General features: G+C 29.3%; 2 protein-coding genes across 2 annotated transcripts; one reads left to right on the forward strand and one right to left on the reverse strand.

Annotated features, from left to right (window-relative positions):
* The first annotated feature begins 7,601 nt into the window (after window positions 1-7,601).
* LOC140824799 (transcription factor MYB114-like) lies at window positions 7,602-10,729 on the forward strand. Its single transcript, XM_073186345.1, has 3 exons — window positions 7,602-7,816; window positions 8,187-8,316; window positions 10,187-10,729. Exons 1-3 carry the CDS (start codon window positions 7,693-7,695, stop codon window positions 10,665-10,667), a joined length of 735 nt encoding a protein of 244 aa, XP_073042446.1. The 5' UTR covers window positions 7,602-7,692; the 3' UTR covers window positions 10,668-10,729.
* Window positions 10,730-15,457: 4,728 nt separating this feature from the next.
* On the reverse strand, window positions 15,458-16,163 carry LOC140824800 (probable calcium-binding protein CML18). Its single transcript, XM_073186346.1, has one exon. It carries the CDS (start codon window positions 16,101-16,103, stop codon window positions 15,657-15,659), a length of 447 nt encoding a protein of 148 aa, XP_073042447.1. The 5' UTR covers window positions 16,104-16,163; the 3' UTR covers window positions 15,458-15,656.
* Window positions 16,164-16,453: the final 290 nt, after the last annotated feature.

Genomic DNA, 16,453 nt, shown 5'->3' on the forward strand with positions numbered 1-16,453 from the left:
GATAATATAATGGACGCATACGTTTTTATTTGTTTCTCAGCTTCCAAGTCTTGTTCAATAATATCTTTATGGTTACTGTTTTCAGCTTTCGGTAATGAAGAAGATTTATAATTCATAAGCATGTTGGACAGTGAAAAGGCCTTTTCTGTGATATCAAATAAATCTCTCTCTCTCTCTCTCTCTGTTTGTATTATGATAAATCTGAATTTTGGAAATTTCTTGAACATATATCGTGATTGCAAAAAATTGTTTCGATCAAAGCAGTGTTCCGATATTTTTTATTTTCCTGCATGATTTCACTGACTTATTAAAAATTTAAACTTTCAAGAGTTTTTGGTGCATGTTTAAAGCCAGAAGAATTAGCGATCCAAGGAGGATCCCAAATTCTCACAGACTTGCCATCTCAAAGTTACAAATTCTATTTAATTTTAATAGTATCAAGAACATATTGGAAGACTTTTTTCTTTTTTTCTTTTGGATCTACCAATCACAGTGGGAAGATCAACTAGGTATTTGGCTCTTTCATGCAATTTAACACCGTTAAAGACTTGACAAATTTCAGTTTTTCATTCATCTGAACAATTTTTATATAGTTAAGAGAGAGAGAGAGAGATTTTTTAAAAGTCTGAAATAGATTTTAAATTAATTTATTCGTGTGATTATTTCGAGTCCACGTCCCCTTCAAATTGGTTGGTTTAACACTATTATTTTTAGATAATTTTCTACGTTATTTTTGTGATTTTGGTCCTGTGTGTCATAAAATTTCATGAATTTTTGTAAATTTCATTCTTGGATCTTACTATCCAAATAATAATTAGAATAGCTCGTGAATTGGTTCAAAGGCTTCAAGCAGACTCGAAATAGATCTTTCTTTCAAACCAAACTCGAGCGAAAAAATATTAAAAATTTGATTTTCGAATCAAACTCGAATATACTTAACTCAATCCGAATTTGAGCTTTAATTTTTACTAGATTCGGCTCGATTTGATTCGAATCTTTTACATATTTAATCATTGTTTTGTTTATATCAATATTTTGTTATTTCGATAATTTTACATATAAAATTCTAATACGATACTACACAACTTAATGTCACGACTAAAAAAAAAACTAAAATTTTCTAGATATAATAAATATACATTAACAAAAAAAAAATACGATTTTACATTTATGTGAGACTTTTTGCCAAATCCTAGTACAAAAATGTATTAATTCTCTGTTACCCTTTCAAACGAAATGGTCCCAAAACAAAATGATTAAGTATTGTTTTTCCTTATGTATTTAATATGTAGGCCAGGAAAAGTGTAGCAAGTAAAAGGTTGACTGACATCTCCCTTTTCGTACCCATTTAACACCAAACCTATGGCCTTAAACGCTCAACGTGTAATTTACTGTTGAAAATATATAAATAACATATATTTTTGGAGAAGTTGGTGAAAAATCTCAATCAAAATATTTCTCTGATTTCACTTTCTACCCACAAAATTGTGGTACTATGTTATACAAAATATGGTACACTTAATGTGAAAATGTGGTACACTTCATGTGTAAATGTGGTACTAAAAAAGTACCCAGGACTGAACACAAAAAAAAATCGACGACTGGGAACTGAAGATCCAATATCCGGTATATTTTTTTTGCATATTCAATTATTAATTATTACATCTAATATTTAAAGCGGCTAACAAATTTGCTTGGGAAGGTACAAGCAACAGCTTTCGCCTTTGTTCGTGTTCAAACCCCACACGAATTTACGTCAGCCCCCGCACTTGTTTGATTGGGAATTCAGTAAATAAGGCTCCATCGTACTTTAACTGAAGGAGCTTAATTGAAATACATTCGACCAAAAACTACATCAAAATATTGTAAATAATGTGACTATATTTTTATTTTTTCACCTAATTTTCTCAATTTATCGTCTTGGTTCGTTAGGATCGGCTCAAGTATACAATAGAGAGGCGATTTCAAAAACTTTTCTCAAGATTTAATCTATTTTAAAAACTTATTTTTGTATGTAACAGCTGAACAAAATAAAATAGAGTTGCAATAGCATGTTCTTGAAATGTGCGTAATTGAATAAAACATTGAGAGATTATATTAAATTTGGTTCCTAATTAACCGAGCGAATTAAATATATACAAAATAAACATTCTAAATATATATTTTGTAAATCTTTTGAAAATAGTCTGCTTGGAACATTTTATATGCAACAATGAGTTTCTTAATGTAACACACATGAAATGTTCCAATAACGTCGTTCAAAACAGTAATGTTAAGGGCAAGAATCATAAAAATAAATGCAAGATAAAACACAAGATTTATAGCGACTCGAATCGAATATGATGTAATTCTTCTACTCACCGGAAGGAATGAAATATGCTTGAAGACCAATATTGGTTCACACTCCTTCAATGCAACCTACTTAGGTTAGCACAACCCGCAAAATCGAAACTCTTAGCAAAGGCTAGAATAATATTTCTTCAAATGATGTTTTTATCTATTCTTGAACGTTGAAAATTATTTAACAATTTTGTTTTGATATCGTAGATTATTTATCTTGCAACGATCACCTATCTTATTATTTCTCGCGATATCTTATGTTCTCATTATTTAAAAAATGATATAGTTGTTATATCCAAGAATATGATGTCGGTTAGTTTGTACATTTTCCACCTTATTCGAACTGTCATATTTGTTTTTGCTCGACATTTTTCATGACTAAGCTTGTGTTTCTAACCTCTCCAGTCAAGCCAGCTCGAATTTGTCGGTCACTCAGCTGGACACAAATAGATGACTGCAGGGGCCGAGCCACCCCAAAAGTAGGATTTTTAACTTTTTATAAAATTATATTTTTTAAGTTTTTTGAGATAGATATCTTTAAGTTTTTTTTTTTGGGCTTATTTTGAATTAATTTTAAAGGTAATTAATTTTGTAATATTTTTTAATTTTTTCATATTTTGTTTAACTAATTAATTTTATATTTTCTTAATTCTTATTGTAATGCTTTTAAATATTGATTGAACTATTTGATTAAGGTTTAATTTTAATTTTCCTAGCACTCAAATGTTATTAGTAATTTTTATTAAAAAAAATCTTAACATTTTTCTCAATTTTTAAATTTTGAAAATTTGACAGGATGTTCTGCTTAACCTTGCAGCTAGAGGTGTTCAAACTTCGGATAAAACCAAAAAAATCAAAAATCCAAACCGAAAAAACCGAACATTGAATCAAACCGAAAACCAAATTTAATAATTCAGATATAAAATTTAAAACCAAAATTTATTTGGTTCGGTTTCATATTATATATGTCAAAACCGGATAGACCGAAAAAATCAAAAATTCAATACATTAATAATTTTAGTTTTATTATATATTTTTTGAGATGATCTTAGTGAATTATGAATTATTTTGAATAATATTTAGTAGATTGTTATTTATGTAATTCATTTAGACTTTATATTTAAATGTTTTACGAAGAAATCATGTAAAAAAAAATAACATATTATATTTTAAAATATATTTATCTTATTAATTTAAATAATTGTATCAAAACCGAAATAACCGACCGAAATAACCGAACCGAACCGAAGAAAAATTGTTCGGATATCGGATTATATATTTGTGAAGCCGAAAATCGAAAAAACCGAAATAAAAAACCGAAAACCAAACCAAAACGACCGATAAACACCCTACTTGCAGCCCTAGGTGGATTGGCTAGGTTTGCAATTCAGTGACCTGCCAAAACGTTCGGCTTTATATTTTAAAGTGGTCTGGCCGCATCTGTGTGCTTGACAATAGAACTTATGCAGATAACAACTGTTGACTCTGATTTGAATATCTGTCATGTTCAAAAATTTGGAAAAGAATTTTAAGTGTTTATTTACCACTCTAAGTAAATTTTCGATCATAACATAGTATTTTGTTGTGATTGAAAATATTTAAAGGAGATGAATAAATTTTATCTTAAAAAATATTTCGGTTTGATTAATAACACTGAAATTTTATTCTAGTCAGTTGAGTTCTCAGAAAGTCAATATGTATAAACTGTACAGAAGTAAGCTTATTGAAACTGGTTGAACAAATGGCTTAACAAGAAAATCAGTTCGGGTTTGTTGAATGGTACAAGGTAGGTGGCAATTCTGACATGTTCTGAATCGTCCTTTCTAATATGTTCTGACAGTTCACGGAAACCGAAATTCTGTTAAGATAGTTACTGTTGGTATGGAAAGATTTATCTCCTATTTCAGCTGAATTTGATCTTTAATAACTGATTACACTGATTTTTCAAAGAATGTATAGATTTGGACTTACTGATCAACTTATATAGATGGTCAGTTGAGTGTCATCAATCAACCATGAATCGGTTTGGCTATCAGTATTCTTCTTATACTTTATCGGTTTGGCTTGGTAATCAGTTATGCTTCTTAGAAAACTTCTTATGAAAACTCAGTTTTTCTTCTTGAATTCAGTTTGAGTAGACTCAGTAATTATCCGTTGGATCAGCAACCTTGTTCAATCATCAAAACTTTAGGTTGAAGGAGAAACAATTTTTGACATTATATAGTTGTATTTTAAGTTTTAATTATTATACTTAGTTGAATTTCATGAAGTCATTAAAAATTCGTTGATATTTTGAATACTTATATATTTTTATAAAGTTTTTAAAAGTAAAGTTCGAATGTCACATGACCTTTTAAAACTCTACAAAATTTTACTTTGAATACTGTTAAATTTGATAAAGTATATACAAATCTAAATCGAATATATCTAGACTTTTAAACTCCACAAATTCATTAAAATTCTTTAGTAAATGACAAAAACTTGTGTGAGAAGGTCTCACGGGTCGTATTTGTGAGACGGATCTCGTATTTGGGTCACCCATGAAAAAATATTACTTTTTATGCTAAGAGTATCACTTTTTTTTTTGAATATGAGTAGGGTTGACCCGTCTCACAGATTATGATCTGTGAGACGGTCTCATATGAGACTCACTCTTAGTAAATACACTCGTATCAAAATAACTTATGATATCATTTGTTTAGAACTGACGGATGAGAAAACATGATTCAACCATTCATTAATTTACGGTTGCTAATGATTTATGGTTTCATTAATGATTATGTATTAATTTGAGGTTGAGAATTTTAAATTCATAATAATAAATCTATTTGTTTGTTTATGTGAATCCATTCGACATGGATTTTAAATCTTCAGTGATTATATATCTAATCATTCAAGTTCAGATCTGAGTAATCTCAAATCATTAATTCAAATGTCTCTTCAAATCCAATCTTCCAATCCAAATTTAACATGTAGTGTTTGAATAGAATGATTTGGACTTGTGAAAATGCATTGATTTCCATTTATTATATTGGAAAGTGAAAGCAAAAATATATATATTTGAACAATGCAAGTGATTTCAATTTTTTTTAATCTAAATTTGAGTCAAATAAATACAATGGATTTGAGAGGTTAACATGAAATCAAATCCTTCGATATCTTAATCCAACCTAAGTATTTAAAAAGCTTGGCAATTATTCAGTGAATTTGAGAGGTGGATTTGAAAGATCGAGATGCAACATAAATTTTCTCTTACAAACTGTATTTTTTTATGAGGTAAAAAACCATAACCGCTATCCTTCTGCGTATAGTACTGGGTAAAACCTTGGACTAACAAAATAATATGCAAATCACACTAATCAAATAAACTGTATTCGACAAGTCTTATGCGACATGTTTGTCCGAGAAAGTGTTGAAAGGAGAAATCGATTCTTGACCTTAGTCAAACACTCACATATTTCACCAACTCGAATATATTTCTAAGTTTATGTATGAATGTATTTTATTTCAACTACATATGCAGGATTACCCAATATTTATTCAATAAATTTGGTAAATTTTAGTTCACTGTATACCCTTTTAGCAAGATAAATTTTTTCCTCCGCCAAGTTATAATCACGAGTACGTAACGTCCATCCATTTTATGGTACATTAATTGAGAGAGGATCATTTAATTCCTGTGAATTTGCCCGTGTATAACATATATGATGCCATCCAGGCGAGTCGGGTGAGCGGAGTCGAGGTAATCCACCGGATCGGATGAAAGTTTTGTTTAAGGAAAATGTGCAAGGGATATATCTTGTGGAGAAGATATATTTATCTAATATGGCTTCAACTCTAACATGCAAACAAGGAAACGAACTCGTGAATGGGCGTCGCACGGGTGTCCCGCGTGGCCACTCCGATGCTTAAGTCAGCAGGTGAAGATGATTAAGATAATCAGTGTAGATTCTTAGAGAAATCAATGCTACTGGTGTAAATATATATGTGAATGTAAAATGATCCTGATATTTATAGGAAAAAAGATGGTAATGACCTCGTTTTTAATGTCCACCTACCACTTATAGCCATGTCTCATCAACTTTATGTCCTTTCCATCATGTCAAATTATTATGATTCTTTCAGGTATGCTTATCGAGGTAATATTTTACATGTTCTCGCACTCGAGTGTGGCACTACTATCGAGGCTTCTGGGTAGTGAGTCATCAGCCGAGAATTTGCCCGAGTTGTCCGAGTTGATGACTTCTTGGGTACTTACTTGCTTTGCAACTCACGAGTCCTTTCCGCCATCCTACCATGATCCGAGCTTTCCATTTAATGTCCGGGTCATCTATGATTCAGGTTCATCCAGAGGTATCAACATATTGATACCTTCAGAAGAGTGCTCGGGACGTCATTTATCCGGGCAACCAGAGGCTCGAGTTCTCGGGCGTATTCCTGGGTGATACTGATTGGACATAATGAAAAAGTCAAGACGACATGACAAGAACTTTATCTAGGTGGCTATAAGTGGTAAGTAGACACTGAAAACAAGGAAAAATCATCATCTTCCTTCCTATAAATAGCAGGTTTGCTCATATATTCACACCAGTGACATTTATTTCTCTTTAAAGGCCACACTGGTTTTCTTCATATTCCACCTGCTAACTTAAGCATCGGAGTGGTCACGTCGGACACCCCTCCGACGCTCATTCACGGGTTTGTTTTCTTGTGTTCAAGACATCATTAAAGCTCATTTTTCCTCATCAACTTCATATCAAGATTCGGTAGATTTTCCGACCCAGCTCACTATATTCACCTAAAACTCATCATATATATATGTATATATATATATATATATATACATATATATATATATCAAAAACTTTGTTTATTTTATACTTTATTGAATGAGTAGGTTTTTGTGTGATAGGTCGATGTGGTGCATATATGTGGTGAAAAGTAAATATAACAAATTATATTTTTTAATAGGTAGGACTGAATTTAAAATCAATCTTACAAAATTGATCTCTAGATTATCTCATAAAAAAATTATGAGTTTTTAATAAATAAAACACGTGCCACCACTTTACGTCTATGGAAATTCTCGGAAAGAATATGGGTGTGGGAAAGATCTAATAATTTAGAGTGGTCAATAACCCAAATGTGGTGGCAAATGATGCACGTCTGATTTATGACTCTGACGATCAAGTACTGCATGCATATAAATAGGCATCGATGGGAATTTATCATCAATAATTTCCCCATTCATTCATTTAATTATATTGTTAGATTCAGGGGAGTTTTCTTTTTTTCCACAACACATTAGGAAATATCAAAAAAACAAATTTAATCGAACTATATATTATTGAAATGGAAAGGGCCAATTCTTTAGGAGTTAGAAAAGGCGCATGGTCTAAAGAAGAAGATGTTCTATTGAAGAATTGTGTGGAAAAATATGGAGAAGGGAAGTGGCATCTCGTCCCACTTAGAACAGGTAATTCACACACAAATATAATAAATTCTAAACATTCCTCATTACCTTTTTTCCCTGGGGAAACTGCTGAAGTTTTATGATTTCTGGCTCTTGAATTAATACTTTTTAGCCATTTTTGACAATGTCACCTAGATAGAGAGAAAGACAAAATCAAGTTCTCTTGATCATTTAATAGCAAAAAAGGGTCTTTTTGTTTTCTTGATCACTTGCGTCGTCTGATATCTGCAGGAGACTTTTATCCATGTCTAGCTAGTCTCGGACCCATACGAGTATTAAACCAAAATAGCCACGAAAATGATTAAGTTCTTTTGATTGTACACGATTCATCGTATCGATCTCGGATGAGTTTTTAATTGAGTATAATTTTCAGGGTTAAACCGATGTCGGAAGAGTTGCAGGCTGAGATGGTTGAACTATCTTAGACCAAATATCACAAGAGGCAAGTTTACAAAAGACGAGGTTGATCTCTTGATAAGAATGCATAAATTATTAGGCAACAGGCAAGTTCTCTATAATCGGCTATAATGTTGGTTGATATATATATATAGACAAAACTTGTGTGAGACGGTTTCACGAGTCGGATTTGTGAGACGTATATCTTATTTGAGTTTTCGATGAAAAAGTATTATTTTTGATGCTAAGAGTATCACTTTTTATTGTAAATATTAGTAGGGTTGACCCGTCTCACAGATTAAGATCCGTGAGACGGTCTCACATGAGACTCACTCATATATATATATAGACACACACACACGATTTATAAGTTTGTATATTGCATGTGTTAATTAGAGCTAGATAAAAATGGTACTAAGTTTTTGTCTTAATTAGTAGTCGAAAGATTCTTTAGTTCAACTGTTACTCTTTATTAATTATTCAAATAAGAGATTAATATACATAACTTTTGAATCCTAAAATTTAAGTGTGTTCTATAAATAAGTTTGATCCGACCAACTTTTATTTTATAATTTAGAGCGATTATATAAAAAACATGAATTTCAAAAACTAATTAATATCTAGTCTTTAGATAGCAAGCTTTCAATAATTCTCGTACCAGCAATTATGTGACTCTTAAAAGTTAAACTAGGCACGCGATGCATGTATGTATATATATATTTTGAGTGGGTCTCATATGAGACCGTCTCACGGATCTTAATCTGTGAGACGGGTCAACCCTACACATATTCACAATAAAAAGTAATACTCTTAGCATAAAAAGTAATACTTTTCAATGGATGACCCAAATAAGAGATCCATCTCACAAATATGACCTGTGAGACCGTCTCACACAAGTTTTTGCCTATGAGTGAGTCTCATGTGAGGCCGTCTCACGGATCTTAATCTGTGAGACCGGTCAACTATACTCATATTCACAATAAAAAGTAATACTCTTAGCATAAAAAGTAATAATTTTTCATGGATGACCTAAATAAGATATTCGTCTCACAAATACGATTCATGAGACCGTCTCCCACAAGTTTTTGTCATATTTTAGTTAAATAACTTCTATATAAAAAAAGTCTGTAGATTATATTAAAATTAAATTTTAAAATTTAATCTTATAAGATTTTTTAACATTTTATCGGAATATTTATTTAAATATGATGCTTTTGTTGTTTTGGAATTTATAATTTTTTAAAACAATTTTTGTTCTAAAATTATACGATTTTTAAAATTTAAAAGTATATATAAAGATAAAAATTATTTTAGTAATTTTTTAAAAAAAATGGATTGAGATATAATGGTTTCTATAAATTTACTAAAAATTATAGTGGATAGTAAAAATTAAATTCAAATTTTTTAAATCGAATAGCAGTCTAAACAGCAAGTTTGAATCATTCTCCTAGTAAGATAATTATTGTGACCTAATAATCTCCCTCCAAATAACTGTATTTCTTACAATATATGATAATCAAACATGCGATCCTGATTCTGATACCAATTGTAGAACCGATTATTTACTGTCATATTAAAAAGCATAACGTATGGTAACAATGCAACTTAAATATTTTAAATTATACAACAACTTAAACATCGTGTTCGATCACTTTTCTATGGGCAATAAGAACAATACAATCTTCTGAATAATAAATTCCCTTGAAAAAAATATGAACACAATCTTTAATCTGCCTTATAATTTTATTACCAACTTTGAGTCATACTATTTTTTTACATACATAAACTAAAAAATGTTGATGCAAATAGATATGCTTGTAGATCCCTCATTCTGTGGGGACTTACATATATCGTTCGTACAGGAATAACAACCTTCATTATTAATTTTTGAAAAGAATTGATTTTTTATTTATATACTATTTTTCCAAATCAAACATAATTCGGTTCCCATTTCGCTAAAACAAATCTTCGAATCAGATGGTCGCTCATAGCTGGAAGACTCCCTGGAAGAACAGCAAACGATGTAAAGAACTTCTGGAACTCCCGGATGGAGAAGAAATCAGGAGGAAAGGAACAACCAATCCCGAAAAATGTCACAAAGACAAACATCCTACGGCCCCGACCTCGCACCTTTTCTAATCCAACTGTCCGGAATGAGCCTGCAGGGACTGCATTGGTGACATATCACGACCACGAACCAAATCATCCCAACAACGACGACGATAATACGTTAGAGCCATCGTTTTCACAATTAGAAGCTGATGAATGTATCCGTTGGTGGAGCAACTTGCTTGATGCAGCAGAGGAGGATAAATTCGAGAAAGATACCACACTTCTTGATGAAGCAAGATTAATGGATGATGGGGACTGTTCTCTGCTGCCAGCAAGTGACGATTTCGAATTCGGCGACGATGTTTGGGAGCTATCAGGGTTTGGAAATTATCAGAATAATCTATAGGTTTGCATGAATAATCCTATCGTGCATACATGAAGGCATAGTTTGATACACGTGATAAGATAAACATGTGATATATAATATAATGATAAATTAATGATAAATAAGATGTATGATATTATATTTAATGTTTGGTATGAATTTCGTAAGAGTGATTAAATTTATATAAATTGTAATGACAATATTAATCTTATCATAATAAATTTTATAATTTCAAAGTTGTTACATGAGTTCATATTTCTTACTTGTTCATGCGCCGACAGTGTTTGCATGATTTATTTTATTTTACCTAACTTTATATAGTATATAAATATGATAATTGAGCCCTTGATTTTGTGAGTCAAGTCAAATACCAATTTTTAATGTTAATCGAGTGACACTATTAATTTTATTGAGATTTATAAAAATCAATTATTTATATAATATATAAAAATAAATAAAAACATTTATTTGATATTAATTTTATATTAAGGTCGAAATTCTGAAGCTTTTTATAAGAAGAAACTTTAAATATTTATAAAAATTATTACATAATTATCTCGAGTTCAAAACACCATTATTTTGATAATATATAAAAATAAATAAAAAATTTTGATATGATTTATGATTTTTATATATTGAGGGCAATTAAGTCATTTGTGGTGTTTTTATCATTAAATTAAAATTATCCCATTTTAATACAACTTGACTTTTTAAAACTCTATGAAAATCTATTTTGAATATCACTAGACTTCTATAGAGTATGCAAAAATCTTAATTGAATACCTCTACACTTTAAATTCTACAAAAGTCATTAAAAATCAATAAATCTCCTACATTGAATACACCCCCAAAGATTTGGATATACATTTAATTGGAAAATGTCTCAAACTCACATACTCAATACAATCACTAATTTTCATTCTTTTCTCATCCATATATTTTTCCTTTTATTTGTATTTTTTAAAAACATATTTTTTTATTGTTAACAATAATTTAAATTCAGAATTATTAACATCATTCATTTTATTTTTAAAGCTTTAGTCACAAAACCTCATAAAATTTAAAATTAGATTTATTAAAAATTTATAACACTACATAGTAAAAATATTTATAATATTTCATTGAACTATAAATTGAAAATATTAATTAATTTTAATTAGTAAAATTTAATTTTTTTATTAATTATTATATAATATCTTATATTTAATTATTTTTTATAATTTTAGTTTATCTATATTTTGATTTTGATCGTAACTCAAAATTCTTGTACATGATATTTTGATTTAGAAGTTTATCAACACATATATAACAATAACTATAATAAATTAAATATATTAAAATTTTATAAATTTACCCTAATTACAATATTTCAGCATACTTTTTATTTATTTTCAATTACAAATAATTGTTTTGTTTATTTTTTTTGTTTGACATATTGTCAAAAAGAAATTTGATAAATTTTTATATAAAAAAATGTTTTTAGAAGTATATCCACACACATATATAAGAATAACGATAATAAATTAAATATATTAAATTTTTATAAATTACATTAGTTACAAATATTTTAAGAGTGGGTCTCATGTGAGACCGTCTCACGAATCTTAATCTGTGAGACGGGTCAACCCTACCCATATTCACAATAAAAAGTAATACACTTAGCATAAAAAGTAATACTTTTTCATCCATTACCCAAATAAGATATTAATCTCACAAATACGATCCATGACACCGTCTCATATAAGTTTTTACCATATTTTAATATATTTTTTATTTATTTTCAGTTACAAATTGTTTTGTTTATTTTTTTTGTTTAATCTATTGTCAAAAACAAAATTGATATATTTTTATATAAAAATTTATTTAAAACGAATGAAATATTTTCAGTTTGATTATTTATTAATATTGAAATTTATTATTATATATTTTTTAAAATATTAATTATTTAAGTAAACATGTTGAATTAATTAGAATAATTGGAGTTTAATTGCAATAAATTTGATACTGACTTATTTGTTATCTTTCGTAAAATCAATATTTAAAAAATATTATATTGAGGGAGATATATATCAGAAATAAATAAAAGTTATTTATGTTAATTCAAATAAATTTAAAAAAATCAAAATAATAAATTACAAAATCCATATGGTTCTGCGAAATAGTTTCCAAATGTTAATAAAAGTCATGCAAAAGAATTTTACAAGATTATATGAAAATCTTTAGAAATATGTGAGATTCTGTAAAAGTCCGTCGAAATTTATAAACTCCACAAAAGTTTGTTATTTAAAAAAATTCAGCAAATCTCTAAAACGAATACAACCCCTTAAGTATAAAAAAAATGAGTCTCTTATTTATATATATTTTTAAATGTTTAGGGGCTTGTGTTTTTATAAATAATTTGAACCTCAATAATAGATTAGGTATTTAAATGATCCATCATAATGATTTATCACTCTGTTTGGTTCATTCTCCCGAAGGGGATACTAATATATTATAACAAATGTAATCAAAATCGAATTCGTTAACGACTCGAGACCGACAATGCTTACAGCTCCTGGGTTCGGCCGACCCTATACCTGCGGGCAGTGCCCGCAGGGGTCGATCCAACGGCTCGGATTTTTCCAAGTCAATTTTTTTTTTTACAAGGAGGTGGGCCCGGATCACTCATGTGGAGTGATCCGGGCCGTTCATTGGCAGGGTGAAACAAACCCAGCTCCTGTTTTCTGACCATCGACGGTAGATCAGGTCTAGCATGAATTTAATTTTTAACTTGTTATTGCGTATATGAGCTCTTCAAAATTTTAATAGTAGGTATTTTGTGAGACGGCCTCACGAATTTTTATCTGTGAAACGAATCAACCCTATCGATATTCACAATAAAAAGTAATACTCTTAGCATAAAAAATAATATTTTTTCATGGATGACCCAAATAAGATATATGTCTCACAAAATATGATCCGTGAGACCGTCTCACACAAATTTTTGTCTATTTTAATAGATTGGATCTTGGGTTCCAGTGGACCCAATCGATTGGCATCAAAATTCAAACCCTCAAAATATGGGTAATGTTAGATTCCTGGATGAAATTCATTTGAAAATATGAAGTTGATAGTAAATACAACATTTTTCATTAAAAAAAAAAACTAAACTTTGACTTTTTACTAATCAGTTCTGCATATTTGGATATCCAAAACAATGCAAGTTACATTCTAACTTGCAATGTATTTTAACCATTCCATAAAATCCCAAATCAGACGGTAATGCATAGTATATGATAATGGATGTATAATACAATTACGATGAAAAAGTGTTAGATAAATGTAATTTATTTAATTTGTTAATTAAGACGAGCAATAGATAAGTATCTTAGGTTGAAGTAAATTGATTTTTTAATATAGAACTTAATTAAAAATTATGAACAACTATTCCAATAGAGGAATTATTGTTTTTTAATCGGTTTTTTTTTTAAAAAAATAAGATGATTAGTAAGAGGTGTATTGGTTCTAGACTTTTAATAACTTTTATGGAGTTTAAAAGTCTAAAAATATTCAATCTAGACGTTTATATACTATACTATATAAAAGTTTAGTGGTATTCAATGTAAACTTTTGTAAAAATTTAAAAAGTCATGTATTATTCAAATTTGACTTTTAAAAACTCTACAAAAATATATAAGTATCAAAATGTCAATAAACTTTTAATGATTCCATGAACTTCTATTAAGTACAAAAATTAAAGGATAATGTACAACAATAAAATATCAAAAAGTATCTTTGATTCAACCTAATTATTTTGATATACATTTAATTGAGAAATCTTTCAAATTCATATACTCAATATAAACACTAAAATTTTTATTTTTCCCATCCATTTATTTTTTTTATTTATAATTTTTAAAAGCATATTTTTTTTATTGATAACAATAATTTAAAATCAAAATTATTAATATCGTTTATTTTATTATTCAAAACAAAATTGATATATTTTTTATACAAAAATTTATTTAAAATGAATAAAATTATTTTAAGCTTGATTATTTATTAATATTGAAAATTATATGTATTTTTTAAAAAATATTATATTAATTAATTAATAAACATGTTGAATTGAATAATTGAAATTTAATTGCAACAAATTTAGTACTAACTTATTTATTGACTTTCGTAAAATATTATTATATTGAAAGAGAAATAATTGAAATAAATATAAGTTGGCAAAAACTTCTGTGACACAGTTTTACGGGTCGTATTTGTGAGACGAATCTCTTATTTGGGTCACCAATGAAAAAATATCGTATTACTTTTTATTGTGAATATGGATAAGGTTGACCCGTCATGAGAGATACTCATAAAAGTTATTCATGTTCAATTGTTAATTCAAACAAACTTAAAAAAATCATAATAATAAACTACAAAATTCATATTGTTTTATAAAAAATTTACAAATGTGATTAAAAGTGGAAAATAAATCTAAAAGATTATGTGAAAATCTTTTGAGATTTGTAAAAGTAGGTAGAATATGTTATTTAAAAAAAGTCAAGAAATCTCTTTAATAAATACACCCCTAGAATTAGAGACATATTAGTTCAATCACTTATCCAGGAAAAAGGGTTTAAAGCCTTATATTATAATACAATGAGATAATAATTACTTAAATTGCATCCGATTTCAAACTTTTGTGCTATAAATCAGCATTGACTATTATTAAAAATCAAACAAGATTGTAATCAGATTTGATGTTGCCATATTATGATAATCTCTTTTGTGTGATTTTATTGTGATTTCAACAATCAAATTCATACTCAAAAGGATAAAGCAAAAAAAAATCTCTGTTTGAATTTCGAATTTCTTTTCCATTTTACATCTTCAAATCCTAACATTAATCCATAAACCTCTTTAATTCATGTAAAAAAAATGGTTAATAAAAAAAGGAAAAGCGATAGGGCCTAACAAACTAATGCTTCTACTAAAAAAACTGAAATAAAGAGTCAGAAGAATATTTACGCGCATTCATCTCGAAGATCTGGTCATCATCTTTTTGAATTCCTCGAAATCGACGCATCCATCGCCGTCAACATCGACGGAGCCGATCATCCTCCGGCAGTCCTTGAGCGAACACTTCTCCCCCAGGCAACGCAGCACCGTGTGCAACTCCTTCGCGGAGATCTTCCCGTTCTTATCCTGGTCGTACAGATCAAACGCCTCCCTCAACTCCTTATTGCTATCGCCGCCGACCAAGTGGAAGGCTTTGAACTCGTTCAAGTCTATGAATCCATCGCCGTCGATATCTAACTCAGACATTATACGCTCCACTTCGTCCTCGGTGGTCTTGGAACCGAGGCCATTGAGCACCGCACCGAGCTCGGATAGCGAGATCTTCCCGTCGCCGTTGGCGTCGAATTTCTTGAAAACTTCGCGTAATTCTTCCTCTCTGGTTAGCGGCGCTGATTTCTCCATGGTTGATTAGTCGACAAATATTTTGGAGGAAAAAGTGAAGAGAAATTCAATCTCTGTTGGGAGTGGGCGCCGCGGGGTATTTATAACGAGAAGTTAACGCGGTTTGAATAATACGCGTGGGGTGAGGGCTAGGAATTTCTTCGCTTGTTTCCTTATCAACCTATATTTTTCCTTATTTAATTAATTTCATTTTAATCATTAAAATATCTATTTATTTAGACCATTTTAACTTTGAGAAATGTTATATATAATGCTTTTATATTAAAAAATTAAATTATTTATTTAGACCATTTTAATTTTGAGAAATATATATATTAATATAAAATGCTTTTATATTACAAAATCAAAAT

Source organism: Primulina eburnea, chromosome 2, assembly GCF_022965805.1.
Source record: "Primulina eburnea isolate SZY01 chromosome 2, ASM2296580v1, whole genome shotgun sequence".
NCBI lineage: Eukaryota > Viridiplantae > Streptophyta > Magnoliopsida > Lamiales > Gesneriaceae > Primulina > Primulina eburnea.

What these genes read in the sequence shown, in the direction of transcription:
- LOC140824800 (XM_073186346.1), bottom strand. Translation starts at nt 16,103, where the DNA reads ATGGAGAAATCAGCGCCGCTAACCAGAGAGGAAGAATTACGCGAAGTT.
- LOC140824799 (XM_073186345.1), top strand. Translation starts at nt 7,693, where the DNA reads ATGGAAAGGGCCAATTCTTTAGGAGTTAGAAAAGGCGCATGGTCTAAA. An exon ending in TCTCGTCCCACTTAGAACAG is followed by an intron (nt 7,817 to 8,186) that starts GTAATTCACACA and finishes TATAATTTTCAG; the next exon opens with GGTTAAACCGATGTCGGAAG. An exon ending in CATAAATTATTAGGCAACAG is followed by an intron (nt 8,317 to 10,186) that starts GCAAGTTCTCTA and finishes TCTTCGAATCAG; the next exon opens with ATGGTCGCTCATAGCTGGAA.